Source organism: Sciurus carolinensis, chromosome 15 (assembly GCF_902686445.1).
Source record: "Sciurus carolinensis chromosome 15, mSciCar1.2, whole genome shotgun sequence".
Classification (NCBI taxonomy): Eukaryota; Metazoa; Chordata; class Mammalia; order Rodentia; family Sciuridae; genus Sciurus; species Sciurus carolinensis.
The window spans coordinates 34,472,927-34,495,502 of NC_062227.1; the positions used below are offsets into that span (position 1 = coordinate 34,472,927).

At 35.9% G+C, this 22,576-nt stretch overlaps 1 protein-coding gene across 7 annotated transcripts in view; it reads right to left on the reverse strand.

Annotated features, from left to right (window-relative positions):
- Osbpl1a (oxysterol binding protein like 1A) overlaps nt 1-22,576 on the reverse strand; it is a 215,194-nt gene that overhangs the window by 87,130 nt on the left and 105,488 nt on the right. For 6 of the 7 annotated variants that reach the window (XM_047526381.1, XM_047526379.1, XM_047526380.1 and 3 more), the window contains one exon: nt 2,775-2,937. The exons of the other annotated variant lie outside the window; for it this stretch is intronic. In XM_047526381.1, the coding sequence (XP_047382337.1) occupies nt 2,775-2,937 (163 nt within the window). The remainder of the gene's footprint in view (nt 1-2,774; nt 2,938-22,576) is intronic. 7 annotated transcript variants of the gene reach the window in all.

The following is a 22,576-nucleotide window of genomic DNA, read 5'->3' on the forward strand; positions in this document are numbered from 1 at the left end:
ACTCTGAAATCATGGTCATTATGATCTCAATGAATTATGTGGGTAGGTCAACAGGTCAGAATTTGAACTGAGGGCATCTGAACTGAGGGCATCTGACCTTTCAGTTTAATTCACTTTCTACAATATCCCAAATGAATCCCAAAAAGTTTAGTGGTAAATAAGGGAGGACAGAGAAGGGCTAAGTTTAGACAATAAAACTCAGATGGGTCATTCAGGGGTTAATACATGTCCCTTAGGAAATTCCTACAGCCATGGTGAAATGTGCAGATTAGTCTGGGTACTTGGACTGGACATCAGGGGATTTCTCAGCACAGCAATCCATGAAGTAGCAGACGGCACTAAATGTGAATTGGCTCTTCAGTTGAAAATGATTTGTCAGTCCTGACCTAGTGACTACAGTTCTTTTTAGCTCTACCTCCCAGAAGGGATAATTGTGGAGAAAAATGTTAAAATATTACTATGAAGAATAAAGGTACTAGTAGCTACAAAATGTCCAAAAACAGAAATAGGGAAACTGTGGTATAATGACTTTTACGAAGTCTTTAAAGGAAAATGCTAGAGTTATAATAAAGACGGAAAAGATTTCTAAAACAGGTTATTAAATGAAAAGGCTGATCTAGAACAATTAAACAGCTACTTCCATTCATGACTTAAAAAAAAGAAGTCTTATGTACACACACATACATACATGTTAACGTTTAGTAAAGGTCTAAAAGAGAATATATCAGGATATTAACAAGAACTTCTGAAGCAGAGTGTATGATCAATTAGGGAGAATTTCACTGGGCCTGAGATCTTAATGGTATTATTATAATGAATTATTTATAACAAAGGTGCTTTGTTTTGTTTATAGTACTGGGGATGGGATCCAGGGCCTTGAGCATACCAGGTAAGTGCCCTAAACACGGGGTCTTTAAATAAAATAATATTAAGTTGTTTTTAGGAATAAAGAAGATGAGCAGTGGAGTCCCTGGGCTCTTTTATATTCAGACCTCAATGCATTTAATCCCATAAACTTTTGAATAACTTCCTTTTGGGGGCCCTCATAGAGAGAATACACACGATAATACCAATCAATGTGGCACAGTGTTGAGGTACAATAAATTTCAGCAATCTTCAATGTCGGCTACCTTACAGCCTCCCCTGGTCATATAAACTCTTCCTTACCTTGTCACTCTTTCTACAGCTTTCAAATCCTACCTTTTCTTTGCCTTCCTAGTATGAGTCACTTTTTCACATATCCCACCCACATTTAACTGATAACACCAACACCACATCTTTCTCTAGTTTGAAATCTGGCTATTAACATTACATTTTCCTGTTTTAATTCTGCCACACCTCTGCCAATGCTGCTACTATTTGCTTCTGTTTTATATAATGATCTCTCCTCTGTAAGTCTACATCCTACCAACTCCCTTTCCTTGTTCTATGTTCTCATACCCTTTTCTACCTTCCTTAGCCTAAACTTTGGGTTTTTTTTTTTTGGTTTTGTTTTGTTTTTGTTTTTTTGTTTTTTGTTTTTTGTTTTTTTTTTTTTGGTACCAGGGATCAAATTCAGGGCACTCGAATACTGAGCCACATTCCCAGTCCTATTTTGTATTTTATTTAGACACAGGGTCTCATTGAGTTGCTTAGTGCATTGCTATTGCTGAGGCTGGCTTTGAAATTGCAATCCTCCTGCCTCAGCCTCCTGAGCTGCTGGGATTACAGGCATGTGCCACCACACCTGGCTCTTCTTTAGTTATTATTTCCACTATCTCTTGTCATGCTTCCTCTCTTTCATTCCCTACTACGAATTTGATCACTTCACATACACAGACAAGTTTTGTGAAACCCAATAATTGTGTATATCCACTTGTTATACAAGAATTTAATATCCTTCCATAAAATAATTTTTCTCAATCTCACTGATCTCCAATTATTTCCCTCTATGTTCCCTTCTCCTCCCCACCCATATATGTCTCAAAACTTCTAAAGTCAATTCCTACAAGTTCAAAATTCCTTGGCAGTACTTCCTCTTCTGAGTTGTCTTCTCCTCTCCACCTATTTCTCCAACATTTTAGTACCAGTACCACCAGGCACCATTCTAAGCACTATTTACACATATGAACTCATTTAATTCTCATATAACCTACTGAAATGGGTTCATTTTAAGTATACAGAATTACTTAAAATTACATTTTAAGTATACAGAAACTCAGAACCAGAGAGGTCATGAAACTTGCCCCAGGTGACAAGCTGGTCAGTGCTAGAGGCTCTGGAGTCCATACTCATTGCAGGTAGGCTATGCTGTCCTTTAGCCTGTGTTTACAAGGCAAAGTGAAACATTTCCTTTTGCCTGCTCCAGCTGTATCCTGGTCTCACCTCTACTTCAGCATTAAGCATACTGAACTGTAAGCAAATGTTACTCATCTGTATCCTTCACTCTAAGACCTCTTTGAAAATAGACACTGTTCATCTCTTTTAGAATATGTGATAATACCTGGCACCAGGAGATATTAAATAAGTGGTCACTGAACAAAGGAATAAGTCAAATTTGTTCCATTTTAATAGCACTCCAATCCTAGTATAGCATACACTAGGCAGACTCAGTGATAAATTTTATACCCAGCCTTCCTTACTTATGTGATACAAAAAATTTGGCAGTTTGGGGAGCTACCCTGATATATATCCATGTGTTTATTCTGGGAAACTCCAGGTAACATCATTCTAAGACAACATTTAGATGGTAGACTATAAATCACCCCCAACAGAGACAGAGGGATTCCAGTTACCTGACAGCGCATCATAGAACTCGTCCTCACTAAGGATGCTGAGAGGTGGGGACCCTTCCACCAGAGACTGCTCTAATTCATGATGTTCAGTGGCTAGAGTCTCCAGTGCTTCTGACAAAATTTTGTTTTTTTCTTGCTCCTGTTCCAATTTAAAATTCCTCACCTAGAAGAAAACAGATATACAAAAGACTTCAGAGTGACAGGAGACACAGACTTATTCAAAGGATGTGAAAATAATTTGCTTTTGATTCAGTTCTACTGAAACAAGAGAAATGAAAACAGTCATGTTATATACTCATGGATGAATGAGTAAAATTACTAAGCTAATTTTGTTCTTCCCATAGGGCTTTTTCTCACAACAGCTTAGCTAATGAAAATAGATTAGGGTTAGGATTAGGTTTAGGGTTAGGGATAAGGAGTGTGGCAAGAATGAAGGAAAGGAGGACTGTATAGAGGGAAAAGAGGGGTGGGAGGGGTGGGGGGGAAGGGAAAAAAATGAATCAAACATCATTGCCCTATGTAAACGTATGATTACACAAATGGTATGCCTTGACTCCATGTACAAATAGAGAAACAACATATATCCCATTTGTATACAATAATAATAAAAATAAATAAATAAATAAATAAAAAAGAAAATAGATTAAGAACTACCAAACAAATTTAGCTCAATCAGAATCCTAGTATAAAGAAACATGTTAATCAATTCAGAAATCATACCTATTTTTTTAAAAATAGCATTTCTCAACATTGATCATAAAATAAACCATTTTCAGCAAGCTTTTTAACAAAATAATGTGAGCCATTCAAATGTTAAAATGTGTACCACATCAAAGCAAAAGATATAATCCCCTAGCTGATATCCTGAGCAGTAGGTCTATCAAATAAAAGGAAACAAGTTGTCTAATAACTATAACCAGTTTAATTTTTCAATTCCATATTTTGGCTTCAATTCCACATCTTTAATTTAGTACACTCAAAAAATAAACAATAACAGACAATGTGAATCCTGGTTTGATTTTTCATCTTTTGCAGGATCATCTATTCCTTGCATGTGATTCAAGACCTTTGCAGATGACTAAAATCCTCTAAGATCTATGTAACCTAATCTCCACAAAATAGCACGTACAAGGATGAAGTATTTCAGTCTCTGTTCTGACTCCAGGGACCTTTGTGGCCCTGAGATCTTAATAGCTACAAAGTAGGTACCCCACTGTAAGAGTCCGGGATAGCACTTAAAATGCAGTTTTTCTGAATGCTCAATTCACAGCACAAGCAGGGTTAAATCTTTATCCTCTTGGGAATAGTCCCAGTCCTCAGGCACCTTAGTGTTTATCATTACAGCATTGAGATTATAATTATTAGAGTTGTGATAATGAAATAAAAATAGCGATAAATGGTAAGCAATAATAAGCAGAGACATGAACTGAAAAAAATTAAATGTAGAATTAAAATTTTTAGGAAACTGAAAAATACTTCACAAATGTTCCTCTATATCTCCAGAGGAGGAGATATTTCTACTATAGCTATGCTATGTATTTGTATGTATTCCTATGTATCTCCAGAAGAGGAAATATTTGTACTATGGCTGGAGCAACTTAAAAAAATAAAATGCAGTTCTTCCTCTAATGAGTTAAACAACTCACTAATCTAAATTTGAGCACAACATCAAAAATGAGTCTTCCTTTGAGTGAAAAGATCTATCAGCACTATTATATTTGTAGATCCCAAAAGCAATACGGTGAGAAGATCCAAAGTCTTCCATCTCTGCTCACTCTCTTTAGTCTTATCTTTTTCACTTTTGAAATATCAAAATGCAAATGTGTTACTGACACTGCACCTTTAAATATAAGGATCAACTAAATTATCCCCTCTAGTTATAAAATACATACATTTTAATACCTATATTTATGTAGATTTCATTGAAGTAGCAAATAAATGAGTAAGGTCCAAAAATATCCAGTTCCCTCAAAAAAAATCGCATTCAAAATGCAATTTATCCTTTATCCATCTAAAATAAGCAGCACTTCACTTCTACCACATCTACATCTGTTCCCACTTGTTCTTAAGAGAAGTGAACAGGATGGGAAGCAGGGGAGGAAGAGGCTCTAACCTCCTATTTCTGACCTTGATTTTATCTTTCAATTGATCTGAGAGTACTCTTACTAGTTTCAAGTCTAACAGGATCAACTGAACTGAAGAAACCTTACTATAAAACTACCCATAAAATGGTAATCTCTTCCATTGTTTAAGATGTACATGAGAAAGTAACTATACACAGCACAGAAACTGCACTTGTAATGAATGAACATTCCCATTGCTTTAGAGAAGTATCTAGTAGCATACCTAACAACTATTAACACTTTTCAGTCAGAGTAATTACTGGAACAAAGTAATTTCAAATTCTTCTATAATCTCAACATTTCAGAAATACCTAGGGGAAATTTTGCATTTAAAAATTAGTATAGAACTGCTAATAAAGATATTGCAGAGTGCAACTTCATAAAATATTCACCTTACCTTTGAACTGTGTTTCCAAATTTTCTTTTGCTAGCTTAGAAATTATTGTAACAGAAACAGTAGCTTCTGTGCATTATGATGCCAGGTGCAAGGCTCTCACTGCATTCACATTATGTAGCAACACATGCATAATGGTTACTAGGTTTTTAAACTTCTCAATTCATAGTAATTATTCCAGTTATTATAAAATGAATAAAGAATTTCTTTCATAGAACTAGTGGATTCCAACATGTGTTTATTACCACGTTAGGACATTTAATTTATTTATTGGGTACAGGGGATTGAACCCAGGAGTGCTTAACCACTAAGCCACATCCACAGCCCTTTCTATTTTTTATTTTGAGACAGGGTCTTGGCTAAGTTGCTTAGGGCCTCACCAAGTTGCTGAGGCTGGTTTTGAACTTGCAATCTTCCTGCCTCTGTCTTCTAAGCCACTGGAATTACAGACATGCACCACTGTACCTGGCTACACTAGGACATTTTAAACTAAGAAATCAAAAATCAACATATAATCAAGTAAACATAAATTTTAAACATCTCTTTAGAAAAACAATAGAAGGACTGATCTACCATATCCTTCACAGTGAGGATATACAGCTCTCTGTGTCTGTAACCCCTGAAAGATTAATACAAATTTAGGCCCTTCCAAGTAGTCTGTTTCCTTAAACCACTTTCATTTTATCCCATTTCATGCTAGAAAGTAAAATTCACAGTATTTCCAAAGGGAATGGATGCCAGCGGAAGAATCCAACTTTTAAAAGCCATGTGGTAGCCAGCTTATGTACAATTCATCTACATTCTCATTCAAGCAAGTGCTGTTTTTTTAACCTGTTACACAGGAGTTAAGAGAGGCAGAGATAAAATCAAATCATTTGGCAAATACATGCCACTAAGAAGTGAACACATATTGGTATTCACAGAACATGATGTATAATTATCCAATTATGAGCTAGGTGAAATCTTGGCCTTGATTGTCAGTCTGATGCAGTCCCTTCTACTGGACACACTCTGGTGGGTTCAGCAAGATCAGCCTGAGCCATTTCTTCTTTGTTATTACACATATAGCTTTAATAATGAAGATATCAGAAACTTGAAATGTTAGATCCCGAGTTGTAAGACACCTAGTTTTCTCTCTATGAAGGAATAGCACTGATCCTTCTTTCTGTAGTTATAGGCCTAACAGTATTCACACTTCAAAACTTTTTTCCAAATATAAGCTTTAAGTAACTCCCTGTCATTGCTATATTGCTGATAAATAGCATGAGCTGGGTACAGTTTGGGAGGCTGGGGCAAGAGAATTGCAAATTCAAAGCCAGTCTCAGCAGCTCAGTGAGGCCCTAAGCAGCTTAACGAGACCCTATCTCAAAATTTAAAAGAATAAAACAAAAAGGGCTGTGGATGTGGCTCACTGTTTAAGGGTCCCTGGGTTCAATCCCTGGTCCAAAAGAAAAAAACATGAGTTATAGCTGATACGAGTTCTGCTCTCAAGACTGACTACCACACTGTGTAAGTGGAGGAGGATGGCTTCGGTTTAAATGTGTCCTGCAAATTTCATGTATTGGAGGCTTAATCCCCAAAGTCATATGTTAATGATATTTGGAGGTGAGGCCTCTGGGAGATAATTAGGATTAGTTGATGTCATGGTGTGGGGGGTAAGGTCCCCATGATGGCATTAATGACTTTAAACAGAGAAGATAAACTCCAGCTAACACCCCTGCCCTGTCTCACAGCACATGATGTCCTCCAATGTGCCATAATCCAGCAAGAAGGCTCTCTACATGCTGAGAAGATACCAGCACCACACACTTAAGGTTTTCCAGGCTCTAAACTATAAGCAAGACAAACCTTTATTCTTTATAAATTACCAAGTCTGTGGCATTCAGTTACAGCAACAGAAAAGCAGACTAAGTAAAGGATAGAGTGCCCATGTGAGATGCAAATGGTTAATGTCCACAATCAGTCAATGAATCCACATCCAGGCTACATCACACACTCACCTCCAGGTTCCAGGGATGTTATGCTATGATCCCATGTCTAAGGCATGAAGAATGGAAGATCCTCATGATATTATAGTATACACTTGCTTTGTTTCATAAACTTACAAAGCACCTTTGTACATTTTCAGTTTCAGAGTTTTCACTGACCTCACTCTAAAACCCTCTTCTGTGCTGTCTATCAGTACTTTTTCAAACATAATCAATTTCCTTATATTCCTGCTGGAGACCATAGAGAAGGTCAAGAGTAGAATAAAAGGATCCCTTAAGATGCTATTGTAATAACTGGAGTAAGAGATGGGTGTTAACAATGGAATTGTCAGGAAGTTTCAGATTCCAGACAGATTTTGTAAGAAGGCCTAAATGTTTTGCTGAAAGCCTGACAGTGATGTAAGAAAAAAGAGGAATCAAGGATGACTCTGTGGTTTTGGGTTGAGCAACCAGGATAGAATTACAATTGCCTAACGTGGGAAAGGATGCAAGAGGACAGGGACAACCAAGAATTCAGTTTCACATATGGTAAATGTAAGGAGCTAGCAGACATCAAGCACAGATGTCCATGGGCAACCAGATATCCAGCCAGGTCCTTAAGGAAGAAGAAGTTATATGTTCTATAGATTATGTTTTAAGTCATAAAACTAGATATGATCACTAAGGTAGAAAGAAATGAGAAGAAATTCAAGGACTAAACTCTAGTAGGGGAAATGAAAAAAACTAGCAAAGGAGAACACTCACATGGTGGGGAGGGGTACAAAGAAGTAAGAAGAAAACCAGAAGTGTGTTGTGTCCTGGAAGCCCAAGAGAGGTACTTCAAGAAGGGAAAAAATATTAACTATGTCAAACAACTGATGGCAGATCAAATAATATGAGAGCTAAGAGAAGAGTATTTGGTAACATGGAGATTAACTGATCATGAACTCAAGAAGGGTAGTTTCACGGAGTGTTGAGAGGATGTTGGAGGCCAAGACTTGACAAGTGGGTCAGTAAAGAGGAGACAGTAACTCCAACCATTCTTTATGTTCAGAAGAGAAAAAGAGAATTGGGGTAGTTGCTAGAAGTGGTTTGAGGAATCAGTAAGGTTTTAATATGGAAGATAACCCAGTCTGCTTTTACACTGATGGAAAGGTTCAATCCCCTCTATCTAGAGGATAATTAATGATGTGGGAATCAAAGAGCTGCTGGAATGTTGCTGTTGTAGCAAAAGGGGATGTGCTATATAAAGCACAGGTGTATAGTTGGTCTTTGCTAAGGGCCTGGACAGTTCATACCTAGGTGCAGAAGAAAAGAGAGTGTGTGTGTTTACACACGCACACAGATTCAGACAGATAGGTAGGTATAACTTGCTTCTAATTGCTTCTGTTATCTCAGTGCATTTGAAGAATATAGAGAATAGGAAACAGACAGAGACATCATCAACCTATTGGTCCTAAGAAATCTCTACTCTCTTTTGATATTGTACACAAAATGAAAGGAGTGTGCCCTGAGATTAAAGATGAGATGGATCCCAAGGTCCCACAAAGCCTTATTCACACTAACCTGGTCAACCCAACACATGGAAATACTTTCAAGTGTTTTCCCTTTGCTTACATCCAATGTGACTAGCAACCAGCACCATTAAAAAAGTGCACCTTTATTACAGACAATGCCATCTTTCTCAACTCAGTTAAGACAAGAAAGAAATCCCTTTCTCAATTACCTCTGTATGTCTCTGCACTTGAATGAGGATATAGACAGACATGGTTTGCTAATATGCTGAAAGAAAATGACCTCAGTGGAGCTTATTAAATGGCAATTTCTGCTAATAAATTGTTAACTCAATTCCCTTCAAAATGTGTCTTCAGACATTTAAACCAAGTAAGAATTTAAAGATAACTCCACGCCCAGGACAGAGTCCACTAAGGTACACTTGCAGGGAAAAATATTTGGTGAGTAATAGGAGGGTGTTAAAAACAGGGTGATAATGGCATCTGGAAAAAAAAAATCAATATAAACCCAGAATATCTGATACTTACTTTTGTCAGAATGTCTTAAAATCAATGGGAGACTATGATAATAACAAATGACAACATAAAAAATTAGTTTCGTTTTGTACATCTTTTAAAAAACAGAGAAACAAGCTTCTGAAAAGCAGCATTTGCTCCCACTACACGCTACAACAGGGATTCCGTGCAAGTTTGCTCCACTTTTCTGTTCATGGCTCTGGCATTTAAAATAATTTTATACAAGATTGCATAATAATTTGCTCTTCAATTGAAAAGTTGAACCACTTGACACTGCTTGTAATACTCACATTAGGAATCTCTACAACAGCTTAAATTTCCTTCATTATGTACCTTTTACAACCCCAAAGCAACACTTAAAGGATTAGATTTCCAAACCACTATGCACTTCAATATATAATTTTCAAATTATTTTAGATTATAGTATAATGTGTTAAAGATTTCAAAATGTTTTCACGTATTATTATGTAAATGATACAACAGAATGTTAAATCACTACATAATGGCAGATGTTAAACACACTGCAAACTTAGTTCAATGTAACATAATAAATTAGGTATGGCTATATAAAAATAATTAAATTCTAAATCAATCTACTCAATAACAATTCTGGAATTTTTAAGTCTTTTTTAAATCACATCTTCTTCTTAACTCTCCATTAGAAATTTGTTCACAATTATATCCCTAGTCCTGGAATGGTGTCTGAAATGTGCTCAAAGTATAGGCAAATCATTTTTAAATGAACAAATATAAAGGTGGATAGTAACATGAAAGAGGAGAGGCAGGAATAAAACAATATAAGATAGCTTTTCTATATAAGATCTCTTTTACTAGTATTAATAAGTGTTTCAAAATTTACAAAGAGAGATATAATTTAAGTGCAGAACCTTCAGCAAAAAGAGTCTCCAAAAATCTCATTATTCCTAATTTTATTAGGAGTTTGTCTAATTTTAAAAAAGTGACTGGAGGGGTGGGGGGGAGGGGAAAGGAGGGGTGGGGGGAGGGGAAAAATAAAATAAACATCATTACCCTATGTAAACGTAAAAAAAAAAAAATTAAAAAAAAAGTGACTAATTTCATGAGCATTGTATAAAAAAAAAGTTCTATAGATACAGGAAACTATTTTTACGTCTATTGCAAAGGTATGAATACATAGCATTTTCACATACTTTAAGGTCATTGAATCCTTTTAACAACTATGTGGAATATATGTGTATATGTACAAAAACAGGAGAGCAAAAAGTTTTAAAAAGTTGCCAAAGGTCACCAAGATCTTTTACCACCACATCCCACAAGTATTCCAATCCATGGTGCTGCCAATAACCAAAGAGCCCAAAAACAACACTGATGGAAATACATGATCATCAGTCATTTTTAAAAGTAGAAGATTTTACCTCCTTTCTTTGTGAACAGGGGTTCCTTGAACAGGCAAATGGGGGTGAGGGCAGGCAGGGCTACTAGACTATGTAGCAAAACATTTGTTAAAACCACTGTTTAGATCCCCTGGCAAAAAATTCCAATGTAGCTTAAAAAGCATATACCAAGGGGAGCATTTGGATAGGGGAAATCTTTTTTAATGTTCTGTAGCAAATAGGATAACTGTGTTATCCAACAATTAGGCGATTTTCAAAATAACTAGTAGAGAGGATTTTAAATCTAATACTAAGAGCAGATGAATATCTGGAGTGATGACGATGTCAACTGCCCTGATGTGATCACTGCACATAGTATACACAGATGGAAATACCATAATGTAACCCACAAGTATGTATAATTGAGTTAATTTTTTAAACAAAAATACACCAAAAGCACAAACAATAAAAACTTAAAATTTGATGTATCAAAGAGCACTACCAACAGAGTTAAAAGACAACAGAATGAGAGAAAATATTTTTAGTCATATATAAGAGTGTATTATCTAGAATATATACACAATTACACCAAGAACTCCTTTACCTCAGTAAGACAAACAACCCAATTAAAAAATGAAGGACCTGAATAGACATTTTTCCGAGATGATATACAAATAGCCAACAAGCACATGAAAAGATGTTCAACAATCTTTAGTCATTAGGGGAATGGAAATTATAACCACAAAGAGACATACTACTTCACACCCTAGAGTGGCTACAATTAAAAACAAACAAAAAAGTAAAACAACTGATCACAAGTAGAGAAATTTGGAGCTTTTTGTCTATGCTGATGGGAATGTAAAATGTAGCCACAGTGAAAAATAATCTGGTGGTCCTTCAAAATGCCAAACACAGAGTTACCCTGTGACCCACAAATTGCACTCCCAGGTATACACCCAAAAGAAATTAAAACAAATGTTCAAATACTTGTAAAAATATTTATATCAGCACTATTCACAATAGCCAAAAAGTAGAAACCCAAGTGTCTATGAATGGATGAATGGATAAACAAAATGTATAATATACATAAAAAAGAATACTACTTAGCCATAAAAGGAACAAATTATTGATACATGCTACAATGCCTATGAACTTCAAAAACATCATGCTGAGACAAAAAGACACAAAAGCTCATGTATTAAATAATTTCATTCATATAAAATTTCTAAGGCAAATTATAAGAAACAAAAAGCATATGAGTGATTTTCAGGGACTGGGGATAGGGGGAAGGATGGGGAATGATGGCTTAATGATTAACAGTTCTCTCTTGGGATGATGAAAATATTTTAGAAGTATAGAGAGGTGACAGTTTTACATTATGAATGTACTAAATGCCAGTGAACAGCATACTGAAAAGTTAATTTTATTTTGGGAATTCTGCCTCAATTTTTTAAATAAGCTTTTAAGAAAACAAAAAAGCACAAACACATTTATCATATAACTGCACCATTCAACACCTAGATATGTATCTGAGAGAAATAAAAGATTATGTCCAAATACTTATATGTGAATATTGATAATTTATTTGTAATAGCCAAATACTGGAACTAATGTTCATCAACAGGTGAATGGATGAACTGTGGTACAGGCATAAAATAATACTATTCAGCAACCAGAAGGGATGCAATAATATGGATGAATCCCAAAATAATTTCACTGAGTCAAAGAAGACAGGCCTCTTCCCCTAAAAGAAAAATTTATACAAAATTCTAGAAAATGTCTACTAACTAGTGATAGAAAGCTGATCAACAGCTGCCCACAGATGGGGTAGCAGACAGAATGGGAGGCATTACAAAAAGACAGGAGGTATTTCTTATCTAGCGATGATGGCTTTACCAGTGTAATATGTCAAAATTGATCAAAGTACACTTTAAATCTGTGCAGTTTTATAATACATCAATTATTCTTTAATAAAGCTGTAAAAATGCTAACAAATAGCAATAGGAAGGGCACAGTGCCAAGATTGCTCATATACTGACAGTGGGAATTAAACCAACCACACATTTCTTATGAAGTCTTCAAAATATTCTTAAAAACTAGATGACAAACACATTCACTCTGATAAAAAGACAATGTAGGATACTAACCAACAATGTATACTCTGTGTGTTTGCACATCAATATGAATAAACTAAACACATCAGAGTCTTGCTAGTGGATCCTGGGTTCTAATTTTTATAATCTCCCCTATACTTTATAGAAAACAGTTGTCTAATAATGCCTACATGTCTTCCATATCCCTCTCATAATTTCATAATTAACAAATTATTCTTAATCATATCTAATTAGGAGTTGAAGTTTGCATCAGAGTTTTGCATCAAATATACAATGTGTCAAAGGTAAAACAGTGTTTACAAGGTACTCTTCAATAGTGCAGAACACAGGACTTTTTTCAGACAACTAGCATGGGAACCCAATCTGAGAATTTGTTAAGCACACCCGTCTGATCATGGCTGCAAAGCTCCTAACTAAAAATAGCTTATCCTTATGTAATCGCTCACCACAGATTTGTACGCTTTATATATCCTTGAAACATATCTTTTTTTTTAGATATGTGCCAAAACAGATAAATAATCATTTTTAAGACAGGGGAGCTTAAATCATAATCTGCACATATCTCGATTTCAGAAGTTATTCAGGAGCTCGTTTGTTCATAGTTCTGCTGATGAAAATAACCAGAAAAAGTTATTTATAATAGAAGTAACACCATAGCAACTCTAAATTTTTTAAAGTGAACTTTACTGAGATCATGTATAACATATCCATTTTCAGTGTGAAGTTCAATGGATTTCTATGACTATATGCCCCAGGTAACCAGCACCACTACCATGATACAGGACATCTCTATCACCCCTGCCCCACCCTCAGGGGCTCCCTCAGGCGCTCTCCCATTCTCCCCACCCCAGGCAACCACACTCTGATTTCTATGACCCTGGATCAGGTTTGTCTATTTTTGAACTTGAAATAAATGGATGTACTCTCTTGTGTCAGGCTTCTTTCATGCAGGGAACCCCCACCCTCACCCCCACAGATTCATCAATGCTGTTTAAAGTGCAAGTTTCTTCTTTTCACTCTTAAGGACCATTCCACTGTACAGCTATACCATGATTACATCTCCACTTTTTAAATGCCTTCAGCTCTGTCTCTGAGAATAGCCTTCTGTATACAGTGAATATAATTAAGCCCAGAAAGTAACCTTCCTTGAATAAAGTGTTGATGTTTTATTCAGTTTCAAAAGGTATTTTCATGATTCTCAAACTATGGGTGGAAACCACACACACTAAAATCACGACTTCGTAGGTTAAACTCTATCTGAAGAAAATAAAGTATCTTAAAACAGTAGTTCTCAAGTTTTGACAGTCATGGCACATGCAGAAACTATTTCCAGGGCACATTGGAGACATTAAGCACCTGGTTTGGGGCTCTGGCCACACTTTAAAAAGATGAGCTCACTACTTGCAAAGCTCTGTTAAGATAAATTTAAAAAGCAAATATTCTTGTTTTAATAACCTACATTTTTATACAACAAAAATTTTATGAGCAAATAAAAGTTTGTATAAAATCAAATATTAAGCCAGAGTGGTGTTGCACACCTGTAATCCCAGTTACTCAAGAGGCTAAGGCAGGAGGAGTTGAAGTTAGAGGCCAGGCTGGGCAACTAAGACCTTGTCTTGAAATTTTTAAAAATGAAAATGAAAAAAGGAAGGGGGGTATAGCTCAGGGATGGATCATTCCTTGGTTCAATCCCCAGTACCCCCACCACACACACACAAAATCTAATTTACTAAGCAACCAAAATGATTTTAAAACTCCCAAATTCTAAAACAATGAACATGGCTTCTTATATTCCCTTCTTGAGGTAGACTTAACATTTTTCAATCTTTTCAAAAGAAGTAACACTTGACCAATGACTGTGAAGTGGTACAAATGCCCCTTTCAAACAATTTAGAAGCAACAAACAAGGAAGAGTCACTCATTCTACTGTGCTCTTCAACCAACAAACTATCAACCACCCACACCATGCCTGGCATTCCAGGCCCTGCGAATCAGCAGTAAAGAAAATAGGCAACAATCAATCCCTGTACTCATCCAACTTACAGTCTACGATGAGAAGAACTAGAATATTCAGTATGCTAAATGATGGGAAACACTAGAGAGGAAAACAAACCTGCAACAGGAAAGGGAGTCCTGGGAGACAGGGATGTCACCCAGGAGTCCAGAGGCACACTACGAAGGTATCACTGATCCACGGTTGACAGACAGGAAGGAGTAAGCCAGACGGAAAGCCAACTGAGCAGCGCCATGCTCTACACCCAACCTCCCTGTGGAACACTAAGCTCCTTTCTAGAGGATGTGTTTTAAGGAAAAATCCGAGAGGAATCAGTGAAGAAAAAAGGAACAATCTAGAAAGCTTGACACAGTAGTTAACAACGATGGAGTTTGGAGGCGTCTGGCTCAGGGAAAATAATTTAATCATTGTTCCAAATAGCTAAAAAAAAATTGTCACAGGAAAGGAAAGACAGTTGTATATGATGCTGAAGATCACAGACCTAGAACAATGAATTTCAAAAGGGGGGGGCAGTCAGTGGACAGACAAATTTTTGCACTAATGTAATGCTTAATCTTCGAATACTTATAGTTCTCTTATGGTGAACTCAGGGGCCCTATGAGATCATTCTTGTATAATAGTGATAGAAGCAGGAGCTAGCATCCATGTTGTTTTGCCGGATGTTATGCTAAATACATATTATTGCATACAATCTTCCCCACCCAAAGCCCTGTGAGGCAGTTATTACTGCCCATGAGGAAACTCCAGCTCATTAAAACTACATGACCTTCCTAGGATTACATAGCTAGTAAGTGACAGAGTCTGTATTCAAACCCAGGTCTCAAAGACTCAGGTCTCCCACTTATAACCACTGGACTTTACACCTTTATATCAATCAATTTAAGTGTTCACATATAGCATGAAATGACTGTCTGGCTGGCAAAGCATAAAATGACTGGCTGGTTGGCAAAGGTTGTAGAATTTCTGCAAATACAGGAAAATCAGGTGAACTCCAAGATTCCTTTCAGAATTTTATGGTTAGATTTTTCCATGAGTCAATTTTAAAGTTTTCCTTGACTTCAAAGTTTCTGGAAATTTTGTACTTCTAACTATGCTAAAGATCAAATAATAATACTTTCAACATAAAATATGTTAAGTTCCCCATTCAATTCTAATGCTCAGGGTAACTGTTTTCTAATTTTGAGAAATACCTGTTTCACTTTACTAGTTTTCATATATCCTCAAGTATAAAAACTATCATATACTTGTGGTGATCCAAACATGTATTCCCTTATTTTCATATGCTAACTCTGTAGAAAAGATAACATTCTTTTCCATTAAGTAGTGATCCTTCAAAATATGACAGCACATCTATATTTGGTATGTAATCTAAAGTTCAGAAAGATAACAAAACTAGAATATAAGACATATACACTTAAACCAATTTTTAAGTCCAGGAAAATCTCAAGAATCAACCCTGCTTTGTGGAGTTGTTTTTCAGAAAAGAGAGACTCTAAGTGCACCCTCCATCACAAGCAGAGCAAATGCTAAATTTGAAAAAGTACTGGTTTGCAGGGCAATTATGGGTCAATGTAAGCACAGGTAATCAGGCAAGCTTGGGGTTAATGTCTGAATAGAAAATGTTACTAATTCTACCTACAACATTTTTCTCCATACCTCTCACCATTTCAGATGGCTGTAAAAAAAAAGTTTGTGAGACTATAGGGAAATTAGAAGGCTTGGCACTCTTGATAGAATGTAAAATGGCACAGCTGCTATAGGTGACAATGTAGTGGTTCCTCAAAAAATTAAAAGAACTGCCATATGATCCAGCAATATCAATTTTGTGTATATGTGCAAAAGAAATGAAAGCAGAGACTCAAAGAGGTACTCGTACACCCACATTCAAGCAACATTCTTTACAAGAGCCAAAGGGGGAAAGCAACCCTAGTGTTCATGGACAGATGAACCGTCAAACACAGTATGGCATATACGCACATACATATATGCAGTCTTAAGTAGAAGGAAATTCTGACACACGCTATGACATGGATAAACTTTGAGGACACTGTGTTTAGTGAAATAAATCACACAGAAGAAAAATACTGTATGATTACACTTATGAGGTACATAAAGTAGTCAATTTCATAGAGACAGAAAGAAGAATGATGGCTTCTGGGGCTTGGAGTGGGGAACAGGGAGTATTGTCTGTTGTACTGTTTAATGGGTATAGTTTCGATTTTACAAGATGGAAAAACATCTATGGACAGATGGTAGTGATGAATGCACAATAATGCAAATGTACTTAATGCCTCTGAGCTATATGATTAAAATGATTAGAAAGGTAAATTCTTTGTGTGTCTAAACACAAACAAAAACAGTAAATTTTTTTTTCTCTAAATATTGGCCTAAAATATATTTAGACTGACTCATATGAACATGGGGTTGGGGGGTGCCCACTGTAATTTTACATGTATTTTAATTTGGGAGTTTGAAATTATCTATAATAAATAAAACAGAACCACAGTATAAAATAAAAATGTATTTCTAACAGTTTAACAACTATTTACTTAATACTACTTACAGAAAAATCCCAAAATAGTGTCACCATACATGAATTTACTCTGGGGCACAACCACATTCAACTAATTCACAAGAGAATGTTGTAATCCAGTGATTGCCAAACTGTAAGGCTGTGAAAACACAGAACAATTTCTGATATCATACTGGGGCAGGACCCTCAGTGACAGAGCCTACGATGATACTATGGACAAGCCAGAAATTTGGCTTTGAACTCTCCTAAGGCCAAAACAGAAAGAGAAATACAATCAATTATGCCCTTTTAATTGTCTACAAGGAAAAAAAAAAAAAAAAAATACCAGTTCTCTAGGGAAAACAAACTCCCTCTTTGCCCTCAGCTCTAATTTCTTATCCAGGTTAATATATAGGGGAATAAGAGCATCAGAGGGCAAAATACTCATGTTATTAAAGGTAATTGATTTTGAAATGCCCCTTAATAGCAATTGAGGGTCTAACGCCAACTTACAACTCAGTAAAGGCAATTTTTCTAAAAACCAAGAAAACATAGTCCAGGGTGTAGTGTTCTAACCATCTGGTTTTATCTCAGAATAAAACTGAGAATATCTAGAGAAATGAACAAATTCTATTTTCTTCCTAAATGCAACTTCTATACCCCAGAAAAAAATTCCCCAAAAGATGGACAGCAATTTCCTATTGAGAACCAGAAATACTGGTATTTTGTGAAAAATTTGAAGACAGTTCACTTTTCTCCACCATCTGCTTATCTCACTTCTAAATTTGGTATTCTTTTGTCAAGTTCAGAAACCATACACATGGCCACATCAGCTTTGAGAAGGATGTTTTGTGTTATCTAATGGACGAACTTTCTTAATTCAAACCATATATGTGATAGCTGGGGTGTTCTCCAGCACTACATTTGGTGGCAGAAGTCTAGATCTAGCTCCAAGTTTTGCACTCTCCTACCTAAACTAGGTTGAGCAAATAACAATCCCCTCTCCAGGGCCTAGACTCCTCGGTAAAATAAGGGAGAACAGAGCAATCATTTTGAAGTTGTTTTATGGAGGTGCCTTAGTAAGATAAGAGGGTACTTTTCTGTCTTATGTACTGGGACCTCCATCTGACTCCAGCAATAAAACCTTTGAAAACCACCAGACTAGATGTCTGTACAATGTAAGACTGATTCTATTGCTTTGAGAATTTAAATGACTCCATAACACAAAGTAAAATAAAAATGAAGAAAATACTCAAAATTAAATTATTACTATTACCCATATCTTCTAATTCAGCTGTTTAGAACCCAGAACCACAAAATCTCCCTTACAGAAACATTATTATATGTGAAGGCTGAGTTCTTACAGAAAGTAAATTTGAAAAAGTCCTGAATGTCACAAATAATAACTAGGCAAATAAATAGATGACATTTAGTAAAGGATAGCATCCAGCCACCACACATAACAATATGATCCTGCAGCCAGGAAGGTTATGAGCTCCCTTCTCCCAGGGGACAGGCATCTCAACCACTGAGCACTACTCCTGTGCTTCTTGTCATTCCTGTCACCGCCTAGTGCTTCCCATCAGGGTTTCTCTCATCCATCACACCATGCCACAAACCATTCCATTCTATCCCTGAATTGTGTACAAATTCCTCTGAAGACATTTTCCTGAGAATACAGCACAAAAAGACTATCATAAAATAAAAGTGGTAGGTTTGTCCTTATTCTCATTTGAGTCTCACAACAACTTGTGAAGCAGAGAGAAAGGATCCGTGTTCAAAACTTAGTGGTTATGCAGAAAGAATGTGAGCTCTGGAATAAGGCTTATCATACCCAAGTTAAAATGCCAGTAAAGAGTCTGTTAAGAATCTGAAACTCTGGCTGGGGAGATAGCTCAGTTGGTAGAGTGTTTGCCTTGCAAGCACAAGGCCCTGGGTTCGATCCCCAGCACCGCAAAAAAAAAAAAAAAAAAAAAAAAAAGAATCTGAAACTCATGCCTCAGGACTCCCCAGTCACTGGTTCATGTTCTACCATGAATGCTTTCCTCCTAGGCTTTCCTCAAGTTGGACTGCATAAGGAATAAAAAGATTGTGTGGTAAATGATGATGAACCTTTGAGCATTTAATGAAAATGAGACACAGGTCATCTCAGTTTTTTTACTTTTTGTTGCTGAGGCCAAGGTTCTAAGAAGGAAAGAACAAGATGGAGTACACTGAGTAGGTAAATGAAAAAGCCCCCAAGGTAGAAAATCAGTGTGGGGGAAGTAAGGGACAGTGTCTAGGAAATAATTGTTCTTCCACCACTCAAAATATCATGGTACAGAACTGGGGTTGTGGCTCAGTGATAGATCGTGTACCTAACAAGTGTGAGGCACTGAGTTCGATTCTCAGCATGAAATATAAATGAATAAATAAAATCAAGGTCCACTGACAAAAAAAATAATTTAGATAAAAAGAACTAAAGATAAAATTATAAAAAATAATATCATGGTATAGAAAAGAAAGTGTAAAGAAGGGAATAAGAGGAAGATATGCAGCAAGGTGGAGAAAAGAAACAAAGAGAAATGCCAAGCTGGGGAGGCAGGAAGAGAGATAAGAGGAAAAAAACAAACCCTGAAGTCATCAAAACCACCTGCAAGTTTCCTGTGCTTTAATTACAGGAGGGCAGTACCTTGACTATATTCATCAGTAGTCTTCAGTATGGCAAGAAGGAGTCTATGCAAATACAAACTACTGAATCTATTAATAATCAAAATAAAGGATAAAGCTAGCAGTGATACATTTGCCAAAATACAAAATACTAGAAATAAAACATAACTTACAATCTGGAAATGAACAAATTTTGAACAAATTATCCACTTTCAAGGGACAAAGAAGCTTTAATGAAACTTATTTGATAATCTAGGGTGAAAGTGGATGAGGTGTGGGTGGGGGACAACTCATTTGAAGAAAAAAGTTTATTCACACATATCCAAATATTAGGAAAAAAGAGTGTGAAAAAGAATAAGAAAAGGAATACACACTTACAGATCCAACGTTAAGTTCTAAAATAAAAAATATTATGAGCACCTGTATAACAACAAATTTCAAAAATTCAATTGAAAGGATAAATTCTTAGCAATATGTACTTGTCAAAACTGACCCCCCAAAATAGAAAACTAAAATAGTCTTACAAACATTAAATACATATATAAGAAAGTTATACATATACATATATAAGAAAGTTCTACTAAATTTTCAAAGAACAGATCATTTCCATTTTATGCAAGATCTTCCAGAGAACAGCAAAAGAGGCAATACTCCCAGACTCATTTTATAAGGTCAGTATAACCTTAATACTAAACCTTCATAAGAATAGAACAAAAAGGAAATTATAAGCCATTCTTACTCATGAACAGAAATGACAAGATCCCAAAGAAACTAAATTGAGAAGAATGTTAAATACATCATAATGAAGCAGGTTTATTTCAGATACACAAGGATAACTTATCATTAGAAAAAATCTAAATGCATAATTTACCAAAAAAAAAAAATTAAAAAAACATAAGATCCTCTTAAGTACAGGAAGAACGTGTGTGGTAAAATTCAACATTTTTTCTTCATTAAAAATTTTAATATAAGAATGAAAATGAATGTCATTAACCTGGTAAATGGTATTTGTTAAATATTATTCTTAATAGTGAATCATGAAAAGTGTCTTCTTGTTAATATAAGGGATGATCATTTATTCCCACCATCTATTGAATATGACCCTGAAAGTCCTAACAAGTATGTTAAAAAGAAATGAAAAGCATAAGGACTGGAAGAAAGTAACAAAATTTGAATTATTCAGATTATGAATGTCTACACAAACTGAATCACAGTCTATCTTTATTATTTCTGCTTCCTCACTTCCCTCACATTTACTCCTCTGCAATCTGGCTTCTTCCTGTGTCATGCTTCTGAAACATCTCTCATCAAAGACTCCAAGGACCACCTGGCTCCCATCTCCCATGGACACACTTCAGTTATTACCTGTACTCCTTATAAAGCTCTTCTCCCTTGACCTTACCTGTTCTAGAGTTCCTCCTGCTTCTGGCTGCTTTTTCTCAGTGTTCCCTGCTGGTTCCTTTTCTTCTACTTGTCTTTAAATGTCAGTATTCAAACCTTTGATTTCAAATTTTTCAAGTTATACTTCTCCTACTTGATATCATTCACTCCACAGGCTGATTACCACATTTAATTAGATGACTCCCAACATAAAGATTCCCAAACTTTTATTGGACAAGTAAGGACACATCAACACGTCCAAGAGAGAACTCATCTTCCCACATTCCATTTATTCTGTATGTTAGTTATATTTATCTGGTGACAATGCCAGAAGGCTGGAGTCAGCAATGACATTGGCTATTTCCTTCAATATTCAATCTATTGTCAGTTCCTACTTAAGTTGTTTATTTTTTAATTCTCTCTCTGCTCTGTGTCTTCTTTTTCTTTCCCTCAGTCACTAACTTGACTCAGGCTGGATTATCTCTCTTGGATTCCTGCACCTGGTCATCCTGCTTTCAGGCCTGTCCTCTAATCCTTCTCGTAAAGAGCAAATCTGATTAAATCTCTTCTGATTAAAATCTTTGAGTGATTTTAACTGCCCAAGATAAATTTTAAACTCTTAAAGCATATTTTACAAAGTCCTTCAAAAAGATACTACTTGTATTCATTTATAGTTGACTTTTTATTCTTCCCCCCATCCAGTCGTAATGAATGATTTGCTAGAATTCATCCTCTTCTGTTGCTTCTGGGTTGTACCTTCCATAATAATCTAGTAATCTGACTCCTGTAGTAGACTAAGTTTTATGAAGACAGACTCATCTGGCAGTTTCCAAGAAGGTAAACATTCTGTAAATACTTGCTGAATTGTCAAGGAAAATTTTTACATAAAGTCATAACTATCAAATCCACAATGGGCCATTATAACAATATATAGGGGTTACATCCTGAACATTTTAAAGTTAAAATGACAGGAATGCCTGCCTATACAACTTATTCAAAATTTATAAGCACATAAGCCAGGTATTGCATTCTACATTGGGAATACAGCAGGAAACAAGGCAAAATTGCTTGAAGGTTTCAGTCTTGAACCGCTGTGATACAACTTGCCAGAATAGATCTTAGATCACAACAAACATGAAAGGCTACACACACACACACACACACGCTCACACACACACCAGATGCTAGTTAAAACTTTGTGTATTTTTGTTAAAAAATGACCCCAAAGTTATCAAAATGAAAACCAGCTTCATTTTACATAAACAAT